Source organism: Schistocerca piceifrons, chromosome X, assembly GCF_021461385.2.
Source record: "Schistocerca piceifrons isolate TAMUIC-IGC-003096 chromosome X, iqSchPice1.1, whole genome shotgun sequence".
NCBI lineage: Eukaryota > Metazoa > Arthropoda > Insecta > Orthoptera > Acrididae > Schistocerca > Schistocerca piceifrons.
In genome coordinates this window covers 615509445-615527314 of record NC_060149.1, presented here as the reverse complement: position 1 = coordinate 615527314, position 17870 = coordinate 615509445, and the positions used below count along the sequence as shown (strand labels likewise).

Here is a 17870-nt window from a genome sequence, read left to right as displayed (position 1 = left end):
GCTCCGGACACTGCGAGAGGGCTGTACAAGCAATGATCACACGCACGGCACAGCGGACACACCAGGAACCGCGGTGTTGGCCGTCGAATGGCGCTAGCTGCGCAGCATTTGTGCACCGCCGCCGTCAGTGTCAGCCAGTTTGCCGTGGCATACGGAGCTCCATCGCAGTCTTTAACACTGGTAGCATGCCGCGACAGCGTGGACGTGAACCGTATGTGCAGTTGACGGACTTTGAGCGAGGGCGTATAGTGGGCATGCGGGAGGCCGGGTGGACGTACCGCCGAATTGCTCAACACGTGGGGCGTAAGGTCTCCACAGTACATCGATGTTGTCGCCAGTGGTCGGCGGAAGGTGCACGTGCCCGTCGACCTGGGACCGGACCGCAGCGACGCACGGATGCACGCCAAGACCGTAGGATCCTACGCAGTGCCGTAGGGGACCGCACCGCCACTTCCCAGCAAATTAGGGACACTGTTGCTCCTGGGGTATCGGCGAGGACCATTCGCAACCGTCTCCATGAAGCTGGGCTACGGTCCCGCACACCGTTAGGCCGTCTTCCGCTCACGCCCCAACATCGTGCAGCCCGCCTCCAGTGGTGTCGCGACATGCGTGAATGGAGGGACGAATGGAGACGTGTCGTCTTCAGCGATGAGAGTCGCTTCTGCCTTGGTGCCAATGATGGTCGTATGCGTGTTTGGCGCCGTGCAGGTGAGCGCCACAATCAGGACTGCATACGACCGAGGCACACAGGGCCAACACCCGGCATCATGGTGTGGGGAGCGATCTCCTACACTGGCCGTACACCACTGGTGATCGTCGAGGGGACACTGAATAGTGCACGGTACATCCAAACCGTCATCAAACCCATCGTTCTACCATTCCTAGACCGGCAAGGGAACTTGCTGTTCCAACAGGACAATGCACGTCCGCATGTATCCCGTGCCACCCAACGTGCTCTAGAAGGTGTAAGTCAACTACCCTGGCCAGCAAGATCTCCGGATCTGTCCCCCATTGAGCATGTTTGGGACTGGATGAAGCGTCGTCTCACGCGGTCTGCACGTCCAGCACGAACGCTGGTCCAACTGAGGCGCCAGGTGGAAATGGCATGGCAAGCCGTTCCACAGGACTACATCCAGCATCTCTACGATCGTCTCCATGGGAGAATAGCAGCCTGCATTGCTGCGAAAGGTGGATATACACTGTACTAGTGCCGACATTGTGCATGCTCTGTTGCCTGTGTCTATGTGCCTGTGGTTCTGTCAGTGTGATCATGTGATGTATCTGACCCCAGGAATGTGTCAATAAAGTTTCCCCTTCCTGGGACAATGAATTCACGGTGTTCTTATTTCAATTTCCAGGAGTGTATATTGAGAGGCCAATGTCAGAATATTCAGACTACTGAGCAAGGGTCAACTTGCATCACTTATTGCCCAAACTGCCCATTTTAGAGCCAAAAATATCCCTTGAGAATGGGAAGAGTTACCCCAAAATATAATACCACACAACATAAGCGAACGAAAATAAGCAAAGTACACTAGTTCTCTTGTTAAAAGATCACTCACTTCAGATACCATTCAGACACTAAAAATGGCAGCATTAAGTCTTAAGACAAGATCCTGAATGTTGGCATTCCACAACAGTTTATATCTATCTGAACACCCAGAAATTTAAACTGTTCAGTTTCACTAATCACATGCCCACTCTGTGAAATTAAAACGTTATGTTTTGTTTAATTGTGTGGTAGAAACTGTAAAAACTGAGTTTTACTGTGATTTAGCGTTAGTTTATTTTCTACAGGCCATGAACTTATGGCATGAACTGCACTATTTGAAACCGAGCCAATGTTGCAAACAACATCCTTTACTACCAAACTAGTGTCATCAGCAAAGAGAAAATATTTTAGAGTTACCTGTAATACTAGAGGGCACATCATTTACATAAATAAGGAACAGGAGTGGCCGTAACACTGATCCCTGGGGCACCCCCCACTTGACTGTACCCCACTCAGACCCGACATCATAGCCATTCTGAACACCGTGAATAATGACCTTTTGCTGCCTGTTGTTAAAGTAACAGGTGAAGCAATTGTGAGCTATTCCCTGTATTCCACAATTGGGTACTTATTTCTATTCTTCTGACTGGAGCGCCATCTGTGACGAAACGATGAATATGCTTCATACAAAACGGATGTAAATTTTGCTGTAGAATCTTAATCTGCAATTAAAAACGGAGGTTTCCCCTCCCACGCACGGTGTGGGGTGGCAGGTCGATTGTGGTATCGTCGTATGTTCGCCTCTGAGACAAACAAAAAAATTGGAATTATAATATTTTTGATCCGATGTGTAGTTTTCGAGACATTTCAATGTCTTCAGTTAAAATTAAACACCCTGTTTATTCATGTGCAACACATTTTACGTTCGTCTGTGCCTATATTTTAGTTAATCAACGAGTCGACCTTGTATATTTTAACTTATACAACTGACGATCTGTTTTTTTATGTTTTAAAATATTTACTCTCATATTGCTGAAGAGCGGCAAATTGCGTCCGCAGACAGCTCACCCCTGTCCTCTGATTATGCGGGGGGGAGGGGGGGGCTGAAATAACAAATAGGCAGTCTTTTAAAACAAATCGACAGATGCAACGCTAGCGTGAGATAAGTAACGTCTTTGTTTAAGTGCTTTGAAAGTCAGATGAGTTAGCGGCTCGATAAAGCTTAGGCACTAGGCCGTAAGACAGAAGTCACTGAGATTTAGTGTGTCTGTGCGTGAAGTAGCTGGGAAATGTTTCGCATTGCTTTGTTGGTAATTTTAGTTATAGGAGCGTGTTCGGCAGAACTTCACAGGTGAGACATCATCTCTTATGCTGAATTGTTGTATCAGTCGCGCAGTTGAAGTTATTACCGAAATCATCAGTCCAGTAGCTGCAAGTTTTATTTGGTTGACATTTAGGGAATCTGCAGATATTAAGATTGTTTTCGTAGCAAGAGCTTTGTGGTAGATGTCAGATTTTTAGAAGCAGATGTGTATTTTCAAATGTCGCTGACTGAGATGTACATGTTCAAACAAGTTTGTGTGGGGAAAAAAAAAAATCGATCTCGACAATAGCAGACAAAACACCTCCAAGCAATAGCTATCTAACTTATCTCACTAAATTCTCGATTACTTTAATAATTATTATTCTATTATTTCGTAATACGTTCTTCTAATGTTTCATAGAAACTATTAGGAGAGAAAATGTTGTAGAGTGGTGAAGGGGAGAGTCCATTTCTTTGTTTTTCCATGAATACCAAGGCTGAAAATTAAGATACACTTTGAAAAGGAATTTTAAGTGTCATCTTTAGCAATGGATGTAACGTTCTGCTTCTCTTGGGATAATAACTGTCTGAGCATTCCTGGGCTGCAGAATTGTGCATTAGCATGTCATGCTAGTACAACATACCATCTGTGTGCTGTATAGAAAATGGCTCATAAGTTGTAGCAATCATTTGGCTCCTTCAGATTGTGCTTAGGCACTGCATACATGAAACTACAAAAGCATGACTAAAGCATAGTTACTGTAAAAATAGTTACTGTAAAAATAACTAATTTTGGACTTATAGTAACAACTATTTGTATCTGTAAAGAATAATCTTGGATCACAAAAGTGTGGTTAGAACTGCCTTTGGTGTCAGTTTGGGAACTCGGTGCAGGTTTCGTAGGGTTCTGATTGCCATCTGTGTAGATTTACATATACTTCCCCATTCACTGTAGTATTATTTATTTGTGTATACTAGGGTGCCATAAGCATTGTGTGTGTGTGTGTGTGTGTGTGTGTGTGTGTGTGTGTGTGTGTGTGTGTGTTTTTTTCTTTATATGTATCAGGATTCTGGGATGATTGACTCATCCCATGACATGTGCTGTATGGAACACAGTACTTTCAGAAAAGTTGCCCATAAGCATATGTCAAATGGTAATTAAAACATCACCAGTCCATTCAAGATTATTTGCATGCCTTTTTTTATGGTGGTTTCACAGTCAGGAATAGATTATTGGCACAAGTTGTGTGTGTAGTCCATTCAGAATATTGTCTGTTGTGTAACAGGAACTGTATTTAGGAATTACTTTGTAAGTGGAACTATCAAGCAGAAATGTTTTAGTATTCTTAGAGAGAACATTTTAAATAGGTAGATGTGTGGAAAGATCATTGTTGATATTTTGTGCCTGTAGGGAGGGGAGAGAAGAAATTTCATAGCTAATTTTCTGAATTAAAGGGTGCCGCTCTACAAAATAAAGACAGCCCGCAGATCTCTGCAGGAAGTAGGTACAGAGGTACAGCAAGTGCGGCGAAGGTATGGTGGTCCGACTCCAGAGCCACTTTCTAACTACCTTGATGTAAGTACTCAGTTTTGCCATTAATATATTTTTTAACAATTGACACATATGGAAACATGTTATTGCTACTGAATGGATTTGCACAATGGTTGAGATACAAATCATATTTGTAGAAAGTAGAGAAATGCCAATAAAAAATATTTCGGTGAGTACAGTTTGGTCAAGCTTTTTACTGTAGTGCCAGTAGCAGAAAAAATTTGAACATGATTGAAGATGTTTGTCTCAAAGCACTGACAATATTTCCACATGTCACATCTGCTGTAATGTAACTACAAAATATGGATAATTGTGTGTACGTTGCAGGAGGCAGTTGGTGCTGCCTTCCCTTCACTGCTCCTGCCCCCATGGCAGTACTAATATGGGGACAAGGCATGGCACCTGTTGTTCCCTGCAGCCTTAGACATCTTTTCATTGGACAGAATTCATTTGGTAGTGCTGCTGCATGTATTTGTGAGGCAATTGAATAAGAACTGGAAAGAAGGAAATATACCAATGGTTAATTTCACATGCACAATGTGTGGTATGGGATGTCAGGGATTCTCCTTTCGTGACGTCAACGGTGACAATGATAAGTTGTATAACATAATCTCCAGAGTTCTGCTACAGGGTAGCTATATAGAAACTGATCCATATTGTAGCCTGACATAAAGGTGAACATGGAAAGTGGTAGAGTATAAACTGTTCAAAACAAAAAAATTGGAAATAAGCTACAGTTACAGAACATGTTTGGAAGGTAGAGAATTCTCATGAAAATTGAATTTGCTAGGGAAGAGAAGGGAATCCTTAGTCTGGGAGGGGATGGGTGGTTGAAATGTTGGAGGGTGGAAAGAAATGGGTCTTCATTTTACTACAAATTGCTTGGAGATTGTACCAATTCAAATTTTTTGCTTTGAGCCACACGTTGTGATTTTACAATGTGAAGCACATAAGCAGTTGAAGTGGCACGTTATTAAATGTTGTGTGTTTCTCACTAACTGGCACAAACACATGCTGTTTATTCCGATTATGTCAGATTTCAGAACATGTCAGGCGGGAACCTAAAAGCAGGTCAATTGTGTTTATAATCTTCATTCTCACAAATATTTGGCAATTTTTTCCAAATAAGGCAAGATTTCTTCTAGGGTTCATTTTTTGGTACTGCCTGGTCTGGTTTAGCTGTATAGCCCAGTACAAGTTGTTGACTCCTTGTTCAATTATTTATATAATTTTACATGTGTAGTGACATTTGTTTCAGGATTTTTCAGTCTGTGTACTTGAGCAGTATAGCTCAATTGGGATTACCAAAAGTTGAGATTCAACCGATCTGCTTTGATGTGTGATGTCATCAAGGTGGCAAACACTCACACTTAAAGTATATGTAATACAGCGATTGTGGTGTCATTTACTATTAAACACGTGAACAAACAAAATAATACACAAAATATTTGACTCCAGCAATAGAATGAAAGTAATGGCACAACTGTGGGAAGTAGGGGTTTTTGGGTGACAACAAACTGAATGTACAACAGTAAGAATGACACCACTCAAAAACAAATGTTGTTTTTCTTCAGTCCGAAGACTTATTTGACACAGCTCTCCATGCTACTATACACTGTGCAAAAGTCTTAATCTCCAAATAACTTCTGCAACCTACATCCATCTGAAGCCTGCCCCCCCCCCCCCCCCCCTCTCTCTCTCTCTCTCTCTCTCTCTCTCTCTCTCTCTCTCTCTCTCTCCCTCTCCCCTCTCTCTCTTCCCTCTCCCGCCACCCTTCCCTCACCCCGTTCCCTCCCTCCAGTACATAATAGGTGATCCCATGATGTCTGAAAATGGATCATACTGACTGATCCCTCTTCTACACATTATGCCACAAATTCCATTTCACCCCAGTCCCATTCGGTACTACGTCATGAGTTACACACGGGGCCAGGTGGTGCAATGGTTAGCACATTCGTGAGGACAACGGTTCAAACCCACGTCCGGCCATCCAAATTTAAGTGTTCTGTGATCTCTAAATCAGTTCAGGCAAATGGCAAGATGTTTTCTTTGAAATGGCGTGGCCAATTTCCTTGCTCAATCTGAGCTTGTGCTCCATCTCTAATGACCTCAATGATGGGACTTTAAAACATGTGTAGTGCAGCATTAAAAAAAAAAAAAATTCTGCTCAATCTGTTTATTCACATTTCACTTCCATAGCAGGCTACGCTTCAGACAAATATTGTACCATCAGAAAAGACTTACTAACACTTAAATCTATATTTGATGTTAACAAATTTCTATTCAGAAACACTTTACTTGCTGTTGGCAGCATACATTTAATATGCTCTCTACTTCAGCCCTCATCAGTTATTTTGCTGCCCAAATAGCAAAACTCCTCTACTACTTTTAGTGTCTTATTTCATAAGGTAATACCCTGAGCAACATGTGATATGACTAAATTCTTTATCTTAAAAAATACATCCTGTGTGTATATGAGCACAACATAACCTCAGAGTTAGATAAGTTACACATAAGATTACACCCTAACAGCTTATTCACACAGAACTAATATGGAAAACATTGAGACATGTAGAATTTGCAGTGATAAACACACAGTGTGTGCTTGTGAATTAATATTGCAAAAACATTTCACTTTTAATTGTAATTGTATGTAGATCCCCACAGGGAAATTTTGAACTGTTTATGAGGAATCTCGGTTCCTTACTATGCTGTCTGTCAGACAGGAGCAAGCTGTTAAGTATCTGGTGACTTTATTGTAGATTTTCCAACAGGTTGAGATAGGAAGATGATATGCAAACTTTATTTGGATCCTACAATGTGATGTCAGTAATTAACTTTCCAACACAGGCAGATAGACACTAGGACAGGAACTGATAATGTTTTCTTTGTTGAACCTCGAAAGCAAGAAAATAACTGTTTACCCAGTAAAAAATGCTCACTCTGGTCATGATGCACAGTTAAGATAAAGAAGAGTTCTTACAGTACAGGTAGTCCGAAATGAAAACCAGTTAGAATAATTGACTCCAGGGCAAATCTTTTCAAGAACATTTAACAAGAGCTGATGTGGGATACAATTTATAATGTAAGAACTTCTGACATAAAATTTAATCTGTTCTATGATAAATTCATTTCATTATTTGAAAATGGAATAAGCCAGACAGAAAGGATGTTACACACACATAAAAAAAAAACATGGTTCACTATAGGGGACTGAAGTATCTAATGAAAGGAAAAGTGGAATGTATCAGTTGGCAAGACCAAGTAGAGATCCTGCAGCAGGCGCACACTACAAAAACTACTCAATTTCTTAAAGGTTATTAAAAAAAATAAAGTAACATGGACATTGTCAGAAATCAGTAATTCCAACTGTGAACTTAAGGCTATGTAGAATGTAGTGAAGAAAGATAAAAGACCACCAACCAAAGAACAGGATAACATTACTATTGAACCAAACAAAAGGACTATACATCATGAATCACAGATAGCAAATATCTATCATTTCTTAAATATCATAGAAAGTACAGGGACACATAGAGAAAAATCACAGAAGTATGTTGAAAAAGTAGCTGTCATAAAATTGAATCATAAGAATGTATCAGCTACCTCTGAAATTGAGAATATTGTACATTCTCTCAAAAGTAAAGTGTCCCCTGGTTAAGAAGGTGTTTCCAATAGAATACTAAAGATGGTTCCCATATAATAAGCCCTGTGTGACCTGGAATAAATAATGCATTACCAATTTTGGCATTTTTCCGGAGAGACTGAAATATACTATTGTTGAAACATCTTTTTAAGAAGGGTAATAGATGTCTTCAGGCAATATAGGGTAGACACTTCAAAATTCTAGAGTTTCCCTGCTGATGAGAATTTAAACTGGAAAAGCACATTTTGGAATTCCTATAACAACTTAAGTCAGCCACATTTGCACTTAGAACACAGACTACTGAATTAGCCTACTGCCGCAGACATATATTGCATGTAAGGACCACAAAGATAATAGAAATTAGGGCTCATACAGAGGCATCTAGATGATTACTTTTCCCTTGCCCTATTTGAGAGTGGAACAAGTAAGGAAATCACTAGTTGTGGTACAGGGTATCATCTTCCATGCACCATACAGTGTTATGCAGTGGGTCTGTGTAGATATAGTCATTGTAAATCTAGGAAGAGAGAAATCACCAAGTTGACATTTTGCATATTTTCATTTAGTAATGTCATATAGAATAATGTTCTGGGGCAACTTATCTTTGCCTTCATTGCTCAAAAATGTTTTGTGATGCTCACCCACAATCGTCTCGTAAACATCTGTTTAAAGAGTTAGGCATTCTGATTACTGCTTCACACTATATTTATTCCCTCATTAAGTTTGTTGTAAATAATCCACTACACTTCAAAAGGAACCATGATGTACAAAATTACAATACCAGGAGGAAAAATGATGTCCATTACTCCACATTAAGGTTATCTTTAGCACAAAAAGGAGTGCACAATGCTGCAACAAAAACTTTTATGAAGTACCTAGTGATATAAAGTCTGGGGTCTAGTGTAGCAGGGGATACAACCCGTCGGCTTTGGACAATGACGTCACAAGTCGCCAGATAGCAGTTTACCATTTTCGCTTTTGCTGTTATGTTTGTTTGTTTTTTTACTGATTGCTTAATAAAGTGGATCTGTTTATTCTATCTCGTGAGATTTTTTTTAAGCCAAAAAACACTTATCAGCCACTGAAGGAAGCTACAACACTAAGAAGAATCGCTTCTCGATTGGTGACTTGTGAAGTCAATGTCCAAAGCCGCGGGATGTATCCCCTGCTACACTAGTCCCAAAGTCTGGCAGACAACAAAGTAAAATTTGAAAGCAAACTGAAAAAGTTTTTCTGGCAATTGTTAAAAGGGGATGGTGAGCATAGGCCACAATGTGGTGGAAAAGACTATTAATTACTACACAGACTAAAGATCAGTAAAATCCAATCTGACTACATGGAAATGGGCAAATATACCAATGTAAAGAGAAAATTAAGGTAAGTAGGAGAGTCTAAATGCACCCCCAATCAGTCTTAGTTTTTAAAGTTAGTCAACATCAAAATTTTTTAAAGATTCATAAACTGGTACATTGGGCAAGTTTTGCAAACCATGTTTCAGTGGATAGCACTTCAGAATCTCTGTCAGAGCATGCTATCAGAAGTATGATAGTTAATAGGATTTGAATTATACAAAAGCATAAACTTTATGTAAAATCTGTAAATAAATAAAATTAGCTGTTGTATGCTACACTAGGCTAAGATAGCTTCCAGTAAATGTTTTTTTATACTGTTTTCAATTATTTGATAACAGATGTGTTTCAGATCCCTCACTGATAAAACTGGTAATATCTTTAGGGCCAGTCTAGTGAGCACAGCATTGTAAAGCTGAGGGAATTCTACTCCAGATTCTGTTGCATGGATGATTATTGTTTGATACATGTTTATGGAAATTTGCCACAACAGAATAGAAATTATTACAAAAGAGGTGGCCATCTTGGCTCCTGGTCAGTTATCATTGGGCTATAGTAGATGTAGGGCCTATGCTGGTATGCACAACGAGTCACTTTATGAAAGTGTTGGAATTTTCCAGAGTTTAATTTTGGGACTTTAAATAATTTCTCAGTGACAGTGCTGTGGACTTGCAGTCTTGGTGAGGTTTTCATGCGAGATGCTTTTGCCATTTTAAGTTGGGCTCTGCATTCATTGAATTTGTAAACTTTGGTGAGTTAACTTGAAAGGGACTTGAAACATTAGATAGCAAGCAATAATATTGAGGTTTATTTCCAGTTAACTTTCCTGTCCAAACTACTATAAAATCTACCAAAAGATTTAATATTCTCAAAGATGTTCTTGTGGTACAGATGATGTTCACAAGATGTCCAAACAGGATGTCACTGCATGAATTGAAGTCCATGGTGTTTTCACACAAAGAACTGCAGAGATTTAAGCCCCATCATACAGGAAAAGTACAACAGCTGTTGTAGTAACAAACTGTCAAGTTAATGTGGTTAAACTAGATTTTTTGATATCTTGGAACATTGTTTGATCCTAACTGTGGACTTGCATTTAATTTGCGACAGTTAACTTGATGGTACTTGTCATACGCTAAGGTGATGATGCCTTTAGTAACTGTATCAAAACGTATGTTCTATTATTGTGTGAATTAAGAAACTATATTATACCTTTAAACTTTATTTATTTTACCATCAAAACTGTGTGTGTGTGTGTGTGTGTGTGTGTGTGTGTGTGTGTGTGTGTGTGTGTGTGTGTGTGTGTGTGTCAAATTTTACGTATAATAATCCTGCCTGAGTTTTATTTAAATTTTTGTAACCTGTAAGATGATTAATGAGGTGATAGGACAGGAGTGTGGTTGTCCTATAGGCACCAAAATGTAGCCAAATAACTTTAAAAATCAACCAAACATATTACATTAATTTTGACTTTGAAACATACAGTAATAGAGAGTAGAAGCACTCTGGTATGTTGCACATGGTTGGTCTCATCTGAGATTAATAACTTGTAGAGATAATCAGACATGTATGTCATAAGCTGCAGATAAATTTTCAGTGTGATTAGATAATTGCCATAAAATAGTTTGTCAACTTGAGTTTGTTTTATATGCTTTCTGTGTTGTATCTGTGACTTTGAAGAAATATACCTAATATCGCTTGTAAATTTTTCAGGCCCAATACTATGGACCAATAAGCATTGGTAACCCACCACAGAAGTTTAGAGTAGTGTTTGATACAGGATCTTCAAATTTGTGGGTACCATCAAAGAAATGTCATGTTACAAGCATTGCATGCTGTAAGCTGTCACTTATTTCTCTTCATTCCACCCAGTCTCTGTAATGATGCAGCTTTAAGTAATATGTAATTTTTCTCATTCCAGTGCTGCATAACAAATATGATCATGGGCTGTCCAGCACATACCAGCCAAATGGAACAAAGTTTGAAATACAATATGGTTCTGGAAGCCTTTCTGGCTATTTGTCTACTGATACAGTGCAGGTAAATTTTTTAACTTGTCTTGATGGAATAAGTAATTTTCTGTAACATATACTGCATAATGGTAGTTAAGTTAGGTGAAACCTGAACTAGTTTCATAAAGTTTGAATTAAGTGAGGAAAACCATGTTATTCTTTCAGAACAAAAACACGTTTGGGAGCCAGGAGTAAAATTTACAGTAACCAATCACAGGTGTTAGAACATGAACAGTGCACTCAAATCTGAGCATTATATAGCACTTTGGAATGGTTTCACTGTGTTGAGTATGGTAAAATGGAAATGAGCAGTTGGTGTCATTGGCCAGGAGACCCCTTACGGGGCATTTTGAGTATGGTGTTTTCGATGAAGTCATAGGAACTGTCCTAGCTGCTAGCGTGTCAAATTTTGACAAGAATTGTTAGTAGCTGTGGACCTGGCTGAATGATTGGAAATGCCTATAGACAAGAAAGCATTCTGCAGTTAAATCAGTTGCTAGGAACTCACAAAATCTGAGTTGGTTGTGGACCCACATGAAATGGTGAAGGCTGGTCTAGAGACAACTGAATGAGGCATATCAGCAGGTCTTAAATTTCGTAGTTGGACTTCGTTGTTGTAATGCAGGTGTGTGTGATTTTATTGCAGCAGCTTTGCTGTAGTAATTGCGAATCAGCAGTTACAGCATTCAAATTTACAAAGCCCAATCTGGTGCCACACTATACCTTTATCTAAACTACTACTCTGCAATTTGCACTTAAATCCTTAGCAGAGAGCTTATTGACCCATTTTCATTTCTCTCACATCCTACTCTCGAACAGTGTACAGGAGAAGTGAACATCTAAATTTTAGGTTGAGTAAAAAGTACACCATTGTTTATCTACTTATTTTTGTTTATTTCAGTCTAGTTTTCAGCTTATTGCGCCATCTTCAGGAAGCAACTGACTAGTGTCTGGAATGGATATTAGTTTTTGGCTACCAAACATTATAAGCAAAGATTCAATCCACCACTTGCATACAGTGTTGTGCATCAAACTCGTCTTAATGTTGAAATCACACTTTACACAGTGGGAAATGTTAAGTACAATAAATAGTTTAACTACACAATATTACAGGTAATTTAACTAGTAATATTGTGTAGTTTATGTATTCTGCTTAACATTTTCCATTGTATAACATGTAATTCCAACATTAAGACAAGTTTGATGCACAACACTGTATGCAAGTGGATTTTCTTTGCTTATAATGTTTGGTAACAAAAAACTAGTGTCCTTTTCAGACACTAGCCAACTGTTTCCTGAAGATGGCCCAATAAGCCAAATGCTAGTTTGAAATAAACAAAAACCAGTGGAACAAAACAGTGTACTTGTTATTAAACCTTAAATATGGAATTGTCCTATCAAGAAGTAATGTAAGAATGCATAAAGAACACTTTTGTGAGAGCTCTGATTTCACATATTTTATTACGAATGTCATTCCTTCCTATGTGGTCAGGAGTTGTCAAAATACTTCCACATTTTCATGGAAAAAATCTCTCCCCTCCAAAAAAACGAATTTGATTCAATGATTGCCCCACGTTTTTACATATATTGCCTGAGGCAACTATTCAATGGCACTTATACCAGCAAGAGATACACTTATCAAGGTTGCCTGTTCATACTTGCACACATATGATCTGCACATATCAGGGTTGTGCACACCACAGTTGTGTATGGTTGTGGAGTTACCCTCAAGTAGTATGGATTTTGAACCCATGAATTGGAATGTATGTTGCAGTTGCCATATAAATTAAATGATTTATGGTGCTGTGACATGCCAAAGAAAACAAACATTAAATTGTTGAGGGGGAAATGTAAAATTTCTTACAGTGGATTAGTTTACACGGATAGCCTCCTAGCTTTGCTGCTGCTTATGTGGCAACCATCAAAAAATCGCTATTGAAAGCTAATACAGCAACCCATAGTGCCCACTGAGATAAGACAAATTACTTATACTTGTAAGTGCATATGCTTGGGGAAAGAAATGCCTGTAACTGCTACAAAAACAACCATGTTTTTTTTTATCCTCAGACATCTAAATACATGGGGATGCTGAAAGTTCCTCCTCAGCAAACTTTAAATATAGAATTGTTTATAAACTATTGCCATGGAAGTTTTTAAAGATGGAGTCTTACTTGGGGAATTTGCAGTTTTTCTGCTTTTCCTCCAAACAATAGTTAGTTCTTTTACAATGGAAGGAGGTGGAGAAATAGACTGAAAACAAATGTTTTTAAATCTTTAAATTATGAGTTTTTTCTGTTCACATTTTTGATAAGCAGCTTACCCTGTTGCCACACCAGAAGAGCTGAAAACAAGAGTTCCTCAAAGCACTTGACAATGAGAGCAGACCAATCTCTTGTTCTGAAGTTTTATACAATCTTTGTACAGTCATGGCATGATATGGTTTGCATGATGCCTTACCTGAATACACGTAATGCATTCTACCATAAAGGGAATTAGTGGCAACAGGGGCATTTAGGAACATTCCCTATTTATGTAGAGGCTGGTAAGCAGCCACTGTCCATCACATGACAGCTCATTGTGTAATGGCAGGTGCACCAAACTTACAGTACTGTGACAACCCTTAGTGAAGTTGATACCTATCAGCAGGATAGATGGCGACATATTATTAGTAAAGCAGACAGAGTAACAGGAAAAGGTTAGGGCTAAGATCATGCTATAATCAGTATTTAAATTTTTTTTTCTTACCACAGAGCAAAAGGTCACAAAAGACTGAAATAACATGAACATTTTATGTTATTGTTGTCAAAAATTAAATTATTTTTAGACATAGGTTTAGCACATTCTGTACATTTTTCAGGTTGGTGGTTTGGAGGTAAAGAACCAGACATTTGCAGAAGCAATAAGTGAACCTGGTCTTGCTTTTGTTGCTGCCAAATTTGATGGTATCCTTGGAATGGCTTATAGCACCATATCAGTTGATGGTGTGGTACCAGTATTTTACAACATGTTCAAACAAGGATTGGTTTCAGCACCTGTCTTCTCTTTCTATCTAAGCAGGTAATGTCTAGACAGCACACAGCTTAGGCTTAAATTTTAAGTGGGAGAGTAACTACTCAGTTTCTTGAAAAAATAATACTGAAAGTGTATCACAGTGGGTGGGAAAATGAAGTATGGGTGTGTCAGTGTGAAACACAGCCATCATGGCAAGGTTTGTCATGCATTGGGGCATGCACATGTGGATTTGCAACAGGCCATTAACAAAGCAAGAAACCCCAGGTAATTAAAACTGAACACACGCCATTGAAAATTTTGAACCCATTTTAATGATGACTCTCTGGTTGACTTACCAGTTCAATTTCTAAGTGCCCCAAACATTAAATGCAAATTTACCACTGATTTAAAACTGAAATGGGAAATACTGTAATAGATTCCTGCCTTACTGAGAAACATGCTGTAATCTGTATTCTGATGTGATCATTTTGAAAAGTGTTGATTTTTTATCTGAAGATGGTAGCAACCCTTCAATTCATGCAAAAATTGAAATGGCTCTTCTCCATAGAGGAGGTGCAGTACCACAAAAACTACTGTTTTGACGGTTGGAGTAAAGGCTGGAAGGGAAACGTCGGGACAAAAGACAGTGTCTGTCATAATTGTGTCTGTCTGATTCCTGTGTTCACTGATTACTCCCTGTATGCCAGTAGATCATCTGGTTAGTGAAGGCTGCTCTCAACTCTGTTTGTAAATTATAGAACAATTTAGCCTATTGTTTAACATTCATCTGTTTGAATAAGTTTAGAACATCCCTCAGTCCCCTAATTAATTTTGATCCCCTAAAAGTAGGAAGAATGTTGATAGCTTTACACAGTTGTGACAATTACATCTTAATTAAAATTCCTGGCAGTTTGCAAATGTCTGCCCAAGAGGTAGAGCCAGCTGCTACGACCTGAGATCTCTGTGGGAAGCTGTTTACACCTGGCCACCTGGCAGGAGTGGTTACAAATGGCTGTGTGTGAAGCAACCTGAAATTTCATTGCCAATATACTGTACAGCCAAGTGTGTATACACAGTACTTCATCTAAGTAGTATGATTGGTCTGGTTAGTCTATAGTATGAGCAAAGAATTGTGAAATCTGATTCCCTTCCCACACACTGCCCTCCAGATAAGTTACCAGTAATGTTTTCACTTGGACAGATCATAAAGATTCATCATTTGGTCACAGTTGCAGCAAGATTATGAAACAGGATATTGTAGCTGGAGGGATTGCTCTCTCTCATATGAGACAGCTTATCAGTGAATTTAAAGTTCCAGGCTTCTGATGCTAATTAGCCCACATTTCTCAGTTAGGAATCTAACATTGAGAATATTAGTTCTCATATGTTAATTGCCAACAATAAATTTGCAAATTAGTAAAATTTGTTACATGCCATGAACATTAAAGTTATGCTTGCTTACCATTAAGGCTTTATTGATTTGATAATCTTGTTCCATGTTAAGTGTTAAACCTCAAAAAATGAAGTATGTTTAGTTGAAAATTGCCTTTTTTTTTTTTTTTTAAAAAAATCTCTTTGTCACTGCTTAAAATCTCTTTTTGGGCATAGTTATGTTTGACGTCTACATTTAATTAAAATAAATTTAAAAATCTGCCAACAAATTTGTAAAGATATAGCTATACTTTCTTTTTGTTTTCAGAGACCCAGATGCGCCATTGGGTGGAGAACTTATTCTTGGTGGTTCTGATCCAAAACACTACAAAGGTGACTTCACATATTTACCAGTGGATCGTAAAATGTATTGGCAGTTCAAAATGGACAAGTAAGGGTCTTAAAATAATCCATTCAGTTACAGAACCTTGTACTATTACCATAATAAATGTAAAATTATAAGACAGGAAAAGTTTAATCAGTTGAGTGTATTTTATAGAGTTATTGTGAATGGAGCCAGTCAGTCAACATTCTGTGCATCTGGTTGTGAGGCAATTGCTGATACTGGCACCAGCCTCATCGCTGGACCACTTAGTGAAATAAAAGACCTCAATAAGGCTATTGGAGCTACACCAATTGTTGGTGGAGAATACATGGTAAGACACTATTTTGGAAGTGTTTTTATAATTTTTTTTTCTATTATTGTTAAGTTGATTGATCATTCCACTGTCCCTCTCACCCTTCCTCATTCTCTCCCCCCCCCCCCCCCCCCCTCCCCAAAAAGAAGGAAAAAAATCCACAGACAAGCTATCACTCTTCTTTACATTTTGCCTTATTCCAGTAGTAACCATGAAAATAACTTTAAAATTGGCAAATGTTTTCCAAAAATGTGATGGAAAAAAACTGTTTTAAAGGAAATATTTTTGTTCTTTTTATAATATTAGCACAGCAAATAGGTGATAACTGTTACTGGGAAGAAATAAATATTTGCAATCCTAAGAAAGCAATACAGTTACAATTACTTTGTGTTCTTGTTACTGTTGAAAAATATTGAAATGGAACATTATTAATAAAGTTCATCTTAATTCATTTTTTACATCATAGTACAATGTGTTGTATTGTGGCTCTGTGACGTGTGTATCATCACCACTAAAACAGGTTTGCATAATTTTTTGGTTCCTCATTAATTTGTTAGGTAATTAAACAAAATTAGGTTTTTCTGGTAAATATTACACGCTAGTGAATGCGCAGTCCAATGAATGGTGACAAGTTGGTATTGTGTGATCATTTGAGGGTCTCAGCATAGTGGAGGTGAACACATCATTGGTGCCACAAAAGAAACCACAAGAATTCAGCATGGACTTGAATTGTTGTACGTTAAGACATCAACAAAAATAATCAGTTTTTGAAAATATAAGTAATTGGATAGATAAAAAATCTACTCGAAAAGTGGCGGCAGGAGAACACACACACAAAAAAAGGTATTTAAGTTTGCAAGCTTCGGGAGCCAGGACTTGTGAGGTTTAGGAAAAGGGGAAGAGTTCAGAAAAGTCGCACAGAACCCCAGGTCAGGGGAGACTTATCGGATGGAATAAGAAGAAAAGATTGACTGTTGAGAACTGCACCAGGTCCGATTTAAAAACCTGAGAGCTTAAAGGTGGAAGATAGGGTAATACGCCAACACACACCCTCTGCATATACCCATTCATCCTAACCGATAACTTGGTTGTAATCATGCCAATATAAAATTCCCAACAGTGTTTACATAACAACTGATATGACGTATCATTTCACAGTTGGCTCTTACGTTGATAGTATGTTTTGCCAGTTACAGGGCTGATGTAGATGGTGGTAGGAGGATGCATTGGGAAAGTCTTGCAGCAAGGATGGTCACAGGGGTAGGAGCCATAGAGTAAGGAGATAGATGCAGGAGGAGCATAGGGTCCGACAACGATATTGCGGAGATTGGGAGGGTGACGAAAAGCTATTCTAGCTGTGGTGGGCAAAATCTTGGACAGAATGGGTTTCATTTCAGGGTATGATTTTTTTAGTAAGTCACAAAGCATTGTCGAAGTAGCTGATTAGTACATTCAA

General features: G+C 38.6%; 1 protein-coding gene across 1 annotated transcript in view; it reads left to right on the top strand.

Moving 5' to 3' along the window:
• Positions 1-2677: 2677 nt before the first annotated feature.
• LOC124721514 (lysosomal aspartic protease) overlaps positions 2678-17870 on the top strand; it is a 32830-nt gene continuing 17637 nt past the window's right edge. Inside the window, exons 1-7 of the mRNA XM_047246530.1 lie at positions 2678-2843; positions 4251-4371; positions 11056-11179; positions 11264-11382; positions 14212-14411; positions 16045-16167; positions 16276-16432. Coding sequence (XP_047102486.1) covers positions 2782-2843; positions 4251-4371; positions 11056-11179; positions 11264-11382; positions 14212-14411; positions 16045-16167; positions 16276-16432 — 906 coding nt within the window. The 5' untranslated portion in view covers positions 2678-2781. The remainder of the gene's footprint in view (positions 2844-4250; positions 4372-11055; positions 11180-11263; positions 11383-14211; positions 14412-16044; positions 16168-16275; positions 16433-17870) is intronic.